General features: G+C 39.9%; 1 protein-coding gene across 1 annotated transcript in view; it reads left to right on the top strand.

Moving 5' to 3' along the window:
* SLC4A1 (solute carrier family 4 member 1 (Diego blood group)) overlaps window positions 1-13537 on the top strand; it is a 107237-nt gene that overhangs the window by 57017 nt on the left and 36683 nt on the right. The window contains exons 7-10 of the mRNA XM_082271255.1: window positions 6407-6587; window positions 7581-7716; window positions 8179-8266; window positions 12064-12130. Of these exons, the coding sequence (XP_082127381.1) occupies window positions 6407-6587; window positions 7581-7716; window positions 8179-8266; window positions 12064-12130 (472 nt within the window). The remainder of the gene's footprint in view (window positions 1-6406; window positions 6588-7580; window positions 7717-8178; window positions 8267-12063; window positions 12131-13537) is intronic.

The raw sequence follows: 13537 nt of genomic DNA, 5'->3' as shown, positions 1-13537 counted from the left end.
TATTTATAGTGATGAATTATATTGTATATACCTTTAACACCTATTCTTTGGACATATAGAAACATCAGCACTTTTTGGCAGCGCCATACACCTTCCCCCTCCTTTTCCTTCATTCTTACTATATTCTTAACAATATAGTCTAAAGGTGGGCTGCAGCCAACATTAAATACTAGAAATCTAGAATTATCCTAAGCGCGGATTTTTTACATTTCATTTAGTGGAATGATTGCCAGAGAACTGTACAGGAACAGCTGCCAGCTAGGAGGCAATGCTGCCATTTCCATGAATGTCTGTTTTTTTTCCTGACAGCTGGATGGGGATTTGAATGGGAATAGGTGCCACACCTGCACACCTAGCGTTTTGATCATTGTTTGGTGTAGCTGCGTTCGTTTGAGAGGTTCAAAGTTCCACCTAATGTAACATGAGGTATCATTTTTGCTGCTGCTTGTGTACAACCCTGTCCGGCCACCATTGCAGCTTAACCACATAACGACCGCTCACATTGCTGCTACTGCGGCAATGTGGCTCGTTATCGTCCAGCGACATGGACCTACGTCGCTGAACTCCTCCCCTTGTGGGCGGCGCCCGCGCGCCGCCGGAGGCTCGCTCCCGCTGTGTTCAGTCACAGCGGGAGTCGGGCCAGGGGAGGAGTTGCGGCGATCGCCGCTGCTCTTCCCCGATCATCGGGGAATCGAGTGTGGAGATCTGCCCGCTTGTGTAAACAAAGCGGGCGGATCTCCTAAGTGACAGGCAGGGTCAGATTGCAAGGTTCAGCATAGCTGAACATGCGATCTGTCCCTGTGTCACTCAGTCACCTCCCCCCACACATGTCAGTAAGCACCAGGCATACATTAACCCCTCCCTCTCCAATAAAATTAACCCCTACCCTGCCCGTGTCATTTTTACAGTAACAGTGCATATATATAGCACTGATTACTGTAGTAATGTCACTGGTACCCCCAAAAGTGTAAAAAATGTCAGTCAGGGGTCCGATCTGTCCGCTGCAATGTCGCAGTCCCGCAAAAAAAAACGCAGATCGCCGCCATTACTTGCTCGTTAAATACTCGTTAAAAAAAAAAAAAACACAAAAAATGACAGAAATCTTTCCCTTAGTTAGTAAACGTAATAACTTTTGCGCAAACCAATCAAATTAGGCTTATTGCGATTTTGTAGCAGAAAACAAATTGGCCAAAAATGATAAAAAATTTCGATTTTTCATTTTTTGGGGGGGGGGGGGATTTCATATAAAAAAATGTGAAAAATATTGTTATTTTTTTAAAATTTTCGCTCTTTTTTTGTTTATAGCGCAAAAAGTAAAAATCGCACAGGTGATCAAATACCACCAAAAGAAAGCTCTGTTTGTGGGAAAAAAAGGACGTAAATTTTGTTTGGGTACGGCATTGCATGACCACGCAATCGTCAGTTAAATTTGCACAGTGCCGAATCGCAAAAAGTGGCCTGGACGTAAGACAGCAAAATCCTCCGGTGGTAAAGGGGTTAAGCTGGCCATAGATGGATTGAAAATTCAGCTAGTTCCCGCTCATTAAAAATCGATTTATGGCAGTTCCTATTTGTGAGAAGTTGATCTTTTAAAGGCGATACACTTTGTATTGCATTTCAGCAAATAGGCTTCTGTGAATTGCCCCTAGACCAGGGGTGCTCAATCTTTTGAAGAGCGAGAGCCACCTAAGTGATTTGGTAACTGGTCACGAGCCACAATGAAATGAAATGGTTCAGAATTTCTATTTTTTTATTTTGAAGAGCATTATAAACATCTTCCTCCTGCAGCCACTAAATGTCGGCGGGGGGGTTGAGGAGGAGACACCAGCTTCCAGCGGCTGCAGACGAACAATGGAGAAAATTGGTTTCTGTATATGCAGCCCCTCCTGTCCAGTTGTAAAACAGAATGTGACAGGGAGACAGCACGGGCACCCTGAAGCATGGAGCAGGGTCGCCATTGCAATCCCTGATGCTACACCAGTGGTTGGGGGTGTGGTAAAAACATATCTCAACTATGGGGTTTTAACACCCACCCCCCCAAACTACGAATGTGCTTTTACACCATGCAGTTTACCCAGGTGTGGTGCACTTTCTGAAAGCCAAACAAAACTTCTGAATGCATGAGTTTTAATGTGCTTTCAGAAAGTGCATCACACCCGCAAGATATAATGCAAGTCTTGGGCAAAGCACAACTAACTCACCGGCACACTGCGCTGCACCCGCAGATCAGTGTGAAAGCAGCCTTATAAATGTTAACCCTTTTATGGATGCTAATATGTCCACTGCAAAAGCACCGTGCATGTGTTGTTTATTACACTGACCTTCTTTTCCTCTTCGGCAATAAGGAAGGTTTTGGGACTTTAAATTAGGTGAAAATTCACCTCCATCCCAGTTCATTGTACAAAAGGGAGAAGCTTGAGACTTTGAATGAAACGTGTGACACGGCCACTATGGTAAAACCATGAAGGCAGATTTATTGTAAATATGCGCATTTACATAGCAATAATACAAGTATATATATGTAAAAAATAAATAAGGGGTATATTGGTAGAATAGTATAGACATGAGCTGGTGTACATGCACCAAGATTACATAATGAGCCAATCAGCATTGGACAAGGTATAACATATAACAGTAACCACTAATGTAGATAATGATCTGCAACAATGTAGGCTCGACGCGTTTCTGTGGACTGTATTCCACTTCATCAATAGCAGATGTATGATGCGAATCTGCAAAAATATTTGTATAACGAAATATCCCAAATAGTAAAAGAAAAAGAGAGATGGAAAGAAACAGTAAAAGAAAAAGAGAGATGGAAAGAAATCCACCCAGATCTACTCACAAGGCAGCTCAGATCATTGCAGGTCACGTGGGTATGGAAAGCTGGAACCGGCTGTGACCCACATGACCTGCAATGATCTGAGCTGCTTTGTGAGTAGATCTGGGTGGATTTCTTTCCATCTCTCTTTTTCTTTTACTGTTTGGGATATTTCTTTAAACAAATATTTTTTGCAGATTCGCATTGTTCACATGTAGGCGTTTTGGGGCATTTTTCTGCTCTAGGATCAGCTCAAAAAACACCCAACAAGACAAATCCTATTCATTTCAATGGCCCCCTATTCACATCTGAGCATTTTGACGTTTTAAGCAAAACACCCAACGCTCAAAAAAGTACATGAGCTTCTTTTTGGGCAGATTACAGGCGTTTTTATTTTTTGCCATTGGTCACTTGTCAACCTAAAAACACCTGCACAAAAACGCCTGTAAAAACGCCTGTGAAACGCCTGTAAAACCGCTGAAAAAACACCCATAAAAATGCCTGAAAAAACACCCATAAAAATGCCTGAAAAAACACCAATAAAAACGCCTGAGAAAAAAAACGCCTAAAAAACGCCTGTAAATAGCAACGCCAAGATGTGAACGTAGCCTTAGATTGAATCCAATTATCAAGTCAATTTCCTATTGAAAGAGAAAAATAATCAAATTAAAAATCCACTATTTTTGATCAACCGTCAATCATTGAATTAGAAGAAAAACAATTCCAGAGCAATGGAAAATCGAATCGCTTGATGTGACTTTGTTTGACAGGTTTCTGGTTTTTTGACCATTTTTTTTTTTTTAAATAACATCGCAATAATTCAATACCTAAAATTGATCAGCATTTGCAATTGGATTTGGTATTGGTATTTTTTAAACTATAGTTCAGCACAGTGCTTTCTACTCTATTAGAGATCAGAAGCTGGTTAAAAATGGCATTACCTAAAAATGTGTATATGCAGGACCAGCATTATCCTTAAAATAAGTAACATTTTTACCAATCTTCAATTTTCAGTGACTTTTTCATTTTTAAAAACCAGCAAGGAAAAAGCATCCAAGCCTGGGACAAAGCATCCAAGTTTAGGACTGTCTCTTAATCTAGAGGGCAATATGTGCCGTAATATCTGCCCTTGCCCCAAGCTCTAGTAGCCCCGATTTTGTAAGGTCACTGAAGGATTTAGTTCATCAGTCGAGTGAATGATCTTGTCCCTGTCACAGTACCAGCATGATCACACTCTTTACTAGTATAGGGACAGACTGATTTTCAGGTTTGTCCAGAATCTTTCTGCACACTTACCTCCCCCTTTCCTCCTTCTCCTACCAACGAGGATTAGACATAAAAGACAAATGAAGGGCACTCTCTTTCTGATGATGCCCCCCACTTACTCAATGGAGACCATGCAGGGGGGGAACCTGGCTCCAGCTTTAGGGGTAAGAGATCTGGGACATAAAGATTGGAATGTTAAAGTGTGTGCAGTAATAAAGGCTAAATTGTGTTTCTGTATACACAACTGATATGTGTTTAAAGGATAATTATGGCATGTTTATTTCTATATTGTCTGTATACACATATGAAACTGGCGTGCGCAAAGTATTTATAGTAAATCCACACTTAACTGTTTATTTTGAATAGTTGCCTATGGTATGCTTGGTTTGCATTCTCCTATTCCTAGGTACAGAAATGAACTTATTTAGGCAACTATTGCATGCTAAAAATCTTACTAGAAAGTTCAAGGGTAACTAATCAAAATCTTGCTCAGGTTAGAATACCTACTAGAATACCTTAACAGTCGGTTCACGCTGATCCGACTCGAAGTAGCCCTGACTTTGGGCGACTAGTTAAGTCGCCCGTGCACCGCGACTTCGGTGCGGCTTGCAACGACTTCACATAGTGGAAGTCAATGCAAGTCGCTCCGACTTTGCAAAAAAAAGGTGCAGGAACCTTTTTCTAAGTCAGGGCGTCTTGAGTCGCTCTGATTAGAACAGTTCCATTGCACAGCATGGACCGCTACTTGTCAGGCGTTCAAGTCGCCTGACAAGTCGGATGAGTGTGAACCGGCACTTAAGTATATGTACGCTCAAGAACAAAAATATAATATATTGCAGCTTACTAGTTCTTAGTGGTGGCTACATTAGTTTTCTTTTTTTTAATCAAAGCACATATTCAAGAAGTATTGAAAATACACATTGATCCTGCCAGAAATTCAGTGTTCTTACAATTTCCTGTGCACCAAATTAAAATTTCAAACATTGTTTTCAGCCTACACAGTCCTCTTAGGTTGGTAGAAAATCTTGCGTGTTTCGGGATTCTCAAATCCTCCTTCATCAGGGTTTGTATGCTGAAAATGAAAACTATCCTGTATTGGACTTGTATCAAAGATGCGGATACATTAGTGATCGGGCACCAGTGTGATCCATACAGAATACAAGCCCTGATGAAGAGGGATTTGTGATCCCCTGCATTGCACTGGTTTTTTATCTTTACATCGTATTTAAACAAAATACCTCCTACTGGACTGAACCAATCAGTGTGGCGTGCTCGTTTCTTCAATGGGAGGGCTCCAATTAGGGACTCCTTTGGTTACTCATGTTGACAGAGAGCTGCCTCGAGAAAGTTCAGATATTTGAATACCTATCCTTCTCCAGGATCCACCGCCTACAACACATATATTCTTCTGAAGTTGGCTTATGTTGACTACACAACACCTCCACCCATATAATGGAGAAGAATAGAAAAACAGGTGTTTTGTAGTCCTAACACACTTCCTGTCCTAAGGTGACAACACTACTCCTCCAGAGATACAGTGCAGTGAGTGAGCATTGACACCCTAGTGCAGGAAGTGTACCGTACCTGAACAAAGAAAACAAATGAAGCCACCAGATTTAAGGACTGGTAAGCTGCAGTATATTACAATTTTGTTCTTTAGAACTCTCTTTAAACTGAGTTTTAGATAATCTAATCTGGTCTCAAAATTCTATGACATGGAAGAATTGAAAATATGGCCAGCACATGCACAAGGCTCAAGAGATAGTGTTCCAGGGAAAGTAGTTGCAAGTAGTGAGATGTTAGCAGAGGAGCGTTTTGTGCATTATAGTTATGCCAGGGCCATTTTCCAGTTTTGACTGGTGTGTATTGTTGAATTATCAGTCTAACCAAAACAGATATTTCTGGTTTGGTGGATGGTAGCAAGTTACATTGCCCTTGGCTTTTTTTTATCCGTCCAGGTCTTTATCAGTAAGATATTTCCTCTTTTGTTCCCAAATTGATATCAGACTATTATAACTTTTACAAAGGCACACTTGAATGTTACTACCTGGATATACATTCTGCATTATTGATTATTCAGAAAGGGAAGCATGGTACCCAAGCTAAGATAAGTAACAGTCTTAGTAGGACATTCATGAGAAGACAACATATCACTTTACGAGGCACAGAGAACTGTCATAAATCAATAGAAGTGGACCAAAATTCTCATTGTGTCAAAGCACAGGAGGCATGTAATGGGTTGCTACAATTCATCATATCCATATTTTGTGTTCTTTTACTTTGGATTATCTGCTTACCTTTTATCTTCTATTTTATCAGGCATACGTGGAGCTACAGGAGCTAGTCATGGACTCCAAAAATGATATGCACTGGGTGGAGGCTGCCCGATGGCTTAAGAATGAAGAAGGCTTCCAGGATGATCTGAAGCAGTGGGGAAAACCTCAGCTGTCCTATCTCACATTCCGCAGCCTCTTGGAGCTACGACGGGCACTGAAAAATGGTACATTTTGGCAGTTGCTATATAATTGTGGGGGAATATAGAAAATGAGACACTGAATCTGGTTTTGCTAACTAAAAATGTACTGGCAACCAACATGCTGGTAGCAGGAGAAAGTGCAGTGAGTTGAGCAGGGGTCTCTTTCTGGACAAAGGGTCAGTTTAGTGTCCTTTAAGGGGGCCAAACTGTGGCCAGTGGGTGTAGGAAACGCCTTGGTGTCTTTAAGAGTAAACAGTGCCCATCACTGGTTTTAGTGAAAGGAATAGTGCTCTATCAGTGGAAGGAATGGATCCCCATTGTTGGTATTCATGATAGGAATGGGGCCCATCATTGGTATCTATGGGAGGAATGGCGCCCCATCGTTGGTGTCTGTTGAAGTAATGGTGCCCCATTATTGGAGTTTGTGGGAAGAATGGTGCCCCGTCATTTGTGTCAGTGGATGGCATGGTGCCCTAAGGGACAGCTAAAGGTAGGCAAAGGGCCACATCTGGCCGGCAGGCCACAGTTTGGAGACCACTGGAGTACAGGGATGATTTCAACTGTCTTCACTGTCCAATCAAAATCTAAGTGCAAGAAGGTGACCAAGTTGTTATGCTTAACTGCAGCAGAGAAAATTCCGGGCACCAATCAGTTCTATAGCCTGGCAGAAACCTGCAGGATATCAGCTTTAATATATTCTTGCAGCTTCTGTTGTGACCTTTCTGGTGGTCACAAGTGGTGATATGCCAGCCTAAAACACGATCTTCATGAAGTCTAGGATATGAGCCTATTTCAGGTAAAATAATGTTTGCAAATATACTGTAGTATGGAGTACTGGACACCTTGTCGGTATTCCAGATTGTGTGATATTGTACAGGATGAAAACCATGAAAAAATATTGCAAAAAATTAAATTAGGTTTGCAATTATTAAAAAAACTGGATTCAACATGTACGTTTTTTTGCATATCCCCATCTGGGAATGGAAATGTGACAACTCTATAATGTTTTATCACTAGGCACTGTGATTCTAGACCTGGCAGAAAAGACTCTTCCAGGAATCTCCAGTCATGTCATTGATCAACTGATTTATGAAGGTCATCTGAATCCCAATAATCGCGAGGAAGTACTGAGAGCCCTACTTTTGCGTCACAAGTAAGCCACACGCCAACCCAATTAAGGGAAATTTCGTCCCAAAACGGATCACTTTGTTTTGATTGGCGATTGGTTGATGAACTTTATTAGAGAATTGATGATACATTGAAAGCACAATATAAGCAGATTGAACTTCAGCTTTAAAACATTTTTGTTTAAAACGGAGAGCCCCTTTAGATAAATTCTATATTCTTTTGGATGTTTAGGGTGCCAAGTATTTATCTATATGAATAATCAGTCTATGAATAAATGAATATAAGTCATTCGTTTTGGTTTTTCAGATCATTTTTGTATGTAGAGGTTGTGAAAATACTACATGCCATAATGCACTGTTGTACAACACAAAAGAAATAATATCAATAGTTACACTCCCGTTTCACCAAAGAATGCTATGAATATAACAGTATAAAATTAGTATTTTGTAAGGAATGTAACAGTCACATCAAGAATTTCTATTAACAGCCGGCCAGATGAGGATGTTTCCAAAGGAGACCCTGAGAGTGGACAATCACTGATTCACCAGATTGAGATGAAGACCATAGAAGAAAAGGTAGGAAGGGAAATCCAGTAACCCTCCACCAATGACTCAAATGGCTCCTAGCAGATATTGCAGGTGGAAGCTCATTAGCTGGTTCTCAGTTACAAAATGTATTATCCAAAGACAACTCCCAAACAGTATAATGACCTAGTTAGAAGAGATGACAATGAAGCCACTTTAAGTTTATTCAATTTATATTCAACTTATATCCAAAAAATAGTTTGAATGGCTATTATTAAGAATAGAAGTGCAATTTAAATCCCTGGTAAAATTATTTAAGAAAGCCATGCGCAAAAAGAAAATTAGGTTCATAGTGGTCCTTGGTCTGTTAAGGTCACTTAAGGGAAGCTTTAGGTTAGGGTAAATAGGTAATGTTAAGCTATTGTTGAGTTTAGCCATGTTCTTCGCTGAGCACTTGTGTATGTAGAGCAATATGAATCAGTTCTTTGCACAGGGAGTGCATTGCACAAAGCCTCCTTGGTGTGATTTCCATATCTATTACACCTAAGCCTAAAAGGCAAATTTTCAACTTTTTTTTGATTGAATGTTGTTCACAAGCTAAAAAAGACTGGTTACATAGTTACATAGTTAGTCAGGTTGAAAAAAGACACAAGTCCATCTAGCTCAACCAATAAAAAATAAGAAAGAAAACTCAACTATACAATCCCATATACACAATCCTATACCCACAGTTGATCCAGAGGAAGGCGAAAAACCCCAGCAAAGCATGATCCAATTTGCTACAGCAGGGGTAAAAATTCCTTCCTGATCCCCTGAGAGGCAATCAGATATTCCCTGGATCAACTTTACCTATAATAATTAGTACCCAGTTATATTATTTATACCTAGGAAAGAATTCAGGCCTTTTTTAAAGCAATCTACTGAGCTGGCCAAAACCACCTCTGGAGGGAGTCTAATCCACATTTTCACAGCTCTTAAAGTAAAAAAACATTTTCGTATTTGGAGACGAAGTTTCTTTTCCTCTAGACCAAAAGAGTGCCCCCTTGTCCTCTGTGATTACGTTAAAGTGAATAATTCAACACCAAGTTCACTATATGGACCCCTGTATTTATGCATGTTGATCATATTCCCCCTTAATCTCATCTTTTCAAGAGAGAATAAGTTCAGTTCCTCTAATCTTTTCTCATAGCTGAGCTCCTCCAAGCCTCTTATCAGTTTGGTTGCTCCTCTCTGCACTTTCTCCAGTTCCCCGATATCCCTTTTGAGAACTGGTGCCCAAAACTGAACTGCATATTCCAGATGAGGTCTTACTAATGATTTGTACAGGGGCAAAATTATATCTCTCTCTCTGGAGTCCATGCCTCTCTTAATACAAGAAAGGACTTTGCTTGCTTTGGAAAATGCAGCTTGGCATTGCATGCTATTATTAAGCTTATGATCTACCAGAACACCCAGATCCTTCTCCACTATAGCTTCCCCCAGATGTACTCCCCTTGGTATGTATGATGCATGCATATTCTTAGCCCCCAAATGCAAAACTTTACATTTATCAACAATTAAACCTCATTTGCCACATAGTCGCCCAATGAAACAGTGCATTGTAATTTGGAGACATCCTGTAAAGAAGTTTTTCCACTACATAGCTTGGTGTGATCTGCAAAGACTGAAATGGTACTTTTAATCCCAGACCCTATATCATTTATAAAGATATTAAAAAGTAAGACTCCCAACACTGAACCACTGATAACCTACACCACTGATAACCTTAGACCATTCAGAGTGAGAATCATATAGCCAGTTTTCTATCCATTTACAAACTGATCTTTCCAAGCCAGTAGACTTTACCTTACACATTAGCCGTGTGTGGGGAACTGTGTCAAACGCTCTTGCAAAATCCAAGTATACTACGTCCACAGCCACCCCTCTGTCCAAGGTTTTACTTACCTTCTCATAAAAAGAAATCAGGTTTGTTTGACAACTTCTTTCTTTCATGAATCAATGCTGTCTGTTGCTTAAAATATTTTTTTCCAGCAAGAACTCATCCATGTGGTCTTTTATTAAACTCTTCAGTATCTTCCCGACTATAGAAGGTAAACTAACAGGTCTATAGTTACTTGGCAAAGACTTTGATCCCTTTTTTAATATAGACACCACATTGGCCCTACGGCAATCCAGTGGTACTATTCCAGTCCTTAACGAGTCCCTAAAAATTAGAAACAAAGGCTTTGAAATGACAGAGCTCAATTCTTTTAGGGTGCATGGGTGGATGCCTTCTGATCCAGGTGCTTTATCCACATTTATTCTGTATAAATATTTCTGGACCATATCACTTTTGAACCATTATGGATCATTTGGGACTGTGTCAATACCATCAACATTATGGTCATGAACTCCCCCATGCTTCTTTGTATACACAGAGCTGAAGAAAGTATTTAATAAATTTGCCTTCTCTTTGTCCCCAGTCACCCACTCCAGATTATTTTGTAAAGGGCCTACATGCTCAGACCTGACCTTTTTACTAATTATATATTGGAAGAATGTTTTGCGGTTTGTCCTACTATCTTTTGCAATCTGTCTTTCATTTTGAATTTTTGCATCCTTGATTTCCTTTTTACATATTCTGTTATATTCTTTGTAACAATTAAACAATGATAGTGTTATTTCATTTTTAAATTTTTAAAAGCACTTTTCTTATTATTTATAGCTTTTTTAACTTTGGCCGTGAGCCACATAGGTTTTTTTTTTTTAGACTTTTAAACTTATTTCCCATAGGAATATACTCCAATCAATGTCTGGGTAGTTAAAATCCCCCATTATTATCACTTTCTATCTGTGCAAGGAGCTGAGTCTCCACTTCCTCAATAATACTGGGAGGTCTGTAACAAACTCCAATGATAATCTTTGTATTACGCACACCCATGTACATTTCCACCCATACTGTTTTAGACTCATCACACTCTCCGTCAACTAGGTCCTCTGGTGGTCTCTGCACCAACATTCCAAGCGATATATGATGTGGGTCTTGATTTTTATTTAAAGGCCCCCTATGTGTCCCTGATTTAGCAGAACATTCTCAATTGTCAGCCCTCAAGCAGTGAGACTTAATTGGTCAGTAGGCAAAGCGGTCTTGTCATCTGAGTGGTTGCAGAGTATTAAAACACCACTCCTATGGTACGTTGGAATTGGCCATCTGCCCATTACACAAGGTTGACGTGAAAGGAAAATAATGATGTAGCCAACAGCATTTGCTCTCAGTTTTTCTACCTGCTAAAAAAGCAGATGTTTGTTGGTTGCAGTAGAAGACACCTTCATTGTATTTGAATTTAGAAATCAAAATCTATTGCTCTGTGAGAGTTAACATTTAATAGGACAGTCCACTCAAAGCTGATATTTCAGGTTTTGGTAAATATTAAAGGGTTCAACCACCTGACAGTTTCTTATACCCCTCAAGGACTCTAGTTGTCAGTTCTCTTCCATTGAATTCCTTGGTCTGCATACCTGGTATGGCCATTATAAGGGGGTTCCCACTAACCTTGTTGGAGTTTTTATTTATTTAATATTATGGAGATAGTAATAGGAAGAGCTGAAACACACAAATCTGGGCAGGAACACCCAAACCTCCCAGGTGGACAAGAACAGAATTGGAAATTATGGAAGGGGAGCTCTATGTTGGGGTATCCCAGACATAAAAGAAGCCAGGGGCTGGCGCAACCCACCCGGCTCCACCTATAGTTAAAATATCACGTGCTTGTGGACTGTCCCTTTAATTTACTCATCTGCATTATAGCTTTATGAAAATCTACACTATGCCATTTATTTACATTAAATCATTTCTTTTAATTCAACAGTCACATGCCAAAGGGAAGCTGGACGAAAGGGTACCAGAGAATGCCGAAGCCTCAGTGGTCATGGTTGGTGAGTATATCCCTTTATTGCCCACTTCCACCATGTCTAACTTTTCAGCTCACTTAAACCGGATACTTGATCTGATTGGAAGCCTAATTATTTTATTGAATAGTTTCCTTTTAATAAAAGAACAACGATTTAAATCAAAACTATACAGTAGGTAGAAATAAGAGTTCCATTTATTCCAGTTTTGGATTAATAAAACTACCAAAAGGGCCTGTGTTGATGGGTTTTTGTTCTCTTTAAATAGTTTTGCCAAATTATATACTGTAACTCCATAGAAATGCAAAACCCAGTTGAAGCAGGTCAATTGCAGATCCAGAAGGAGGCGATTGCTGGTCAAATGCACCTGTCAGTGAATTTGGAATGATCTCAAAAGCATCTGCAGTCATAGGCATACGGGGTGTTTAGGGCACACCCTACACATCCTGGGCCGTGCTGGTTCCCCCGCCTTCCTTTCTCCCCTCTGCAGTGCTGCCAGCTTCCCTCCTTTCCTCTCAGGAGCGGGGAAAGGGCTGGTAAATATTTCATTACCCAGCCCTTTTCTTTTCTGAATGAACACAGTGAGTGATTTGTACCGATCTCTCCTGTCTTCTTTCTTAACTGAAGCATAGTAAACTATGTTTACTGCAGGCTGCAGAGAAAGGGAAATCTCTGTCCTCAGTTTATTTATCTGTCTCAAAAGTGAGACATCAGGGGTCTGTTTAAACCCTTGATATTTAACTAAAGCCCCATAATGGGGCTCCTAAAAAAAATTGTAAAAACAAATAAATAAAAATGGTAAAAAATCATTTAAAAAATAAATAAGTAAAAAATAATAAAAAAAATAATAAATTTAAATAATTACTGACACCATCCACTGCCATACTGACACCAATCTTTGCTCTAGTGACACCGTCCACTACTCTGCTGATATACACACATGCATGCTTTTGCTGAGGTGCACACACTTATGCTATAGGCTGCGCACACCAATGTCTGCAGTTGATGTCAAACTGACCTCATCAACACAAGCTCAAAGCCAATCCACACAGGTTCTAAATGTGTTTTTAAAGAGTACAAAAATCAGTGTTTATATTAGCTTCCTTTAATTTCATATACAGCAGCAAGCCAGGATCTATTGCATTGCATCATGTATTTCATAGAAAGCTTGCTGATAGAAGAAGAGATATTAATGATGATCTAATCAGCAGGTTTCTCTATTAAGCCACAGTCTGAGGAAGGCCCTTGACCAATCTCTATGGCTTTAACTGAGGAAGAGAATAACTTAGGCAGGAACCTGACTATGCACTTTGAGAGGAGTGAGTGGGTCTCAGAACTGGCTGAACAGCATTATAAATCTTTTGGCAGCTAAAAAAGTTTGAGTCCAATATATGTATTCAGCTGTGTATTTAGCTGCGTGTGTATTGTTCTGTT

The sequence above is a fragment of the Pelophylax lessonae genome, assembly GCF_965119305.1.
Source record: "Pelophylax lessonae genome assembly, chromosome: 11".
Taxonomy (NCBI): domain Eukaryota; kingdom Metazoa; phylum Chordata; class Amphibia; order Anura; family Ranidae; genus Pelophylax; species Pelophylax lessonae.
This window is presented reverse-complemented; position numbering and strand designations above follow the sequence as displayed.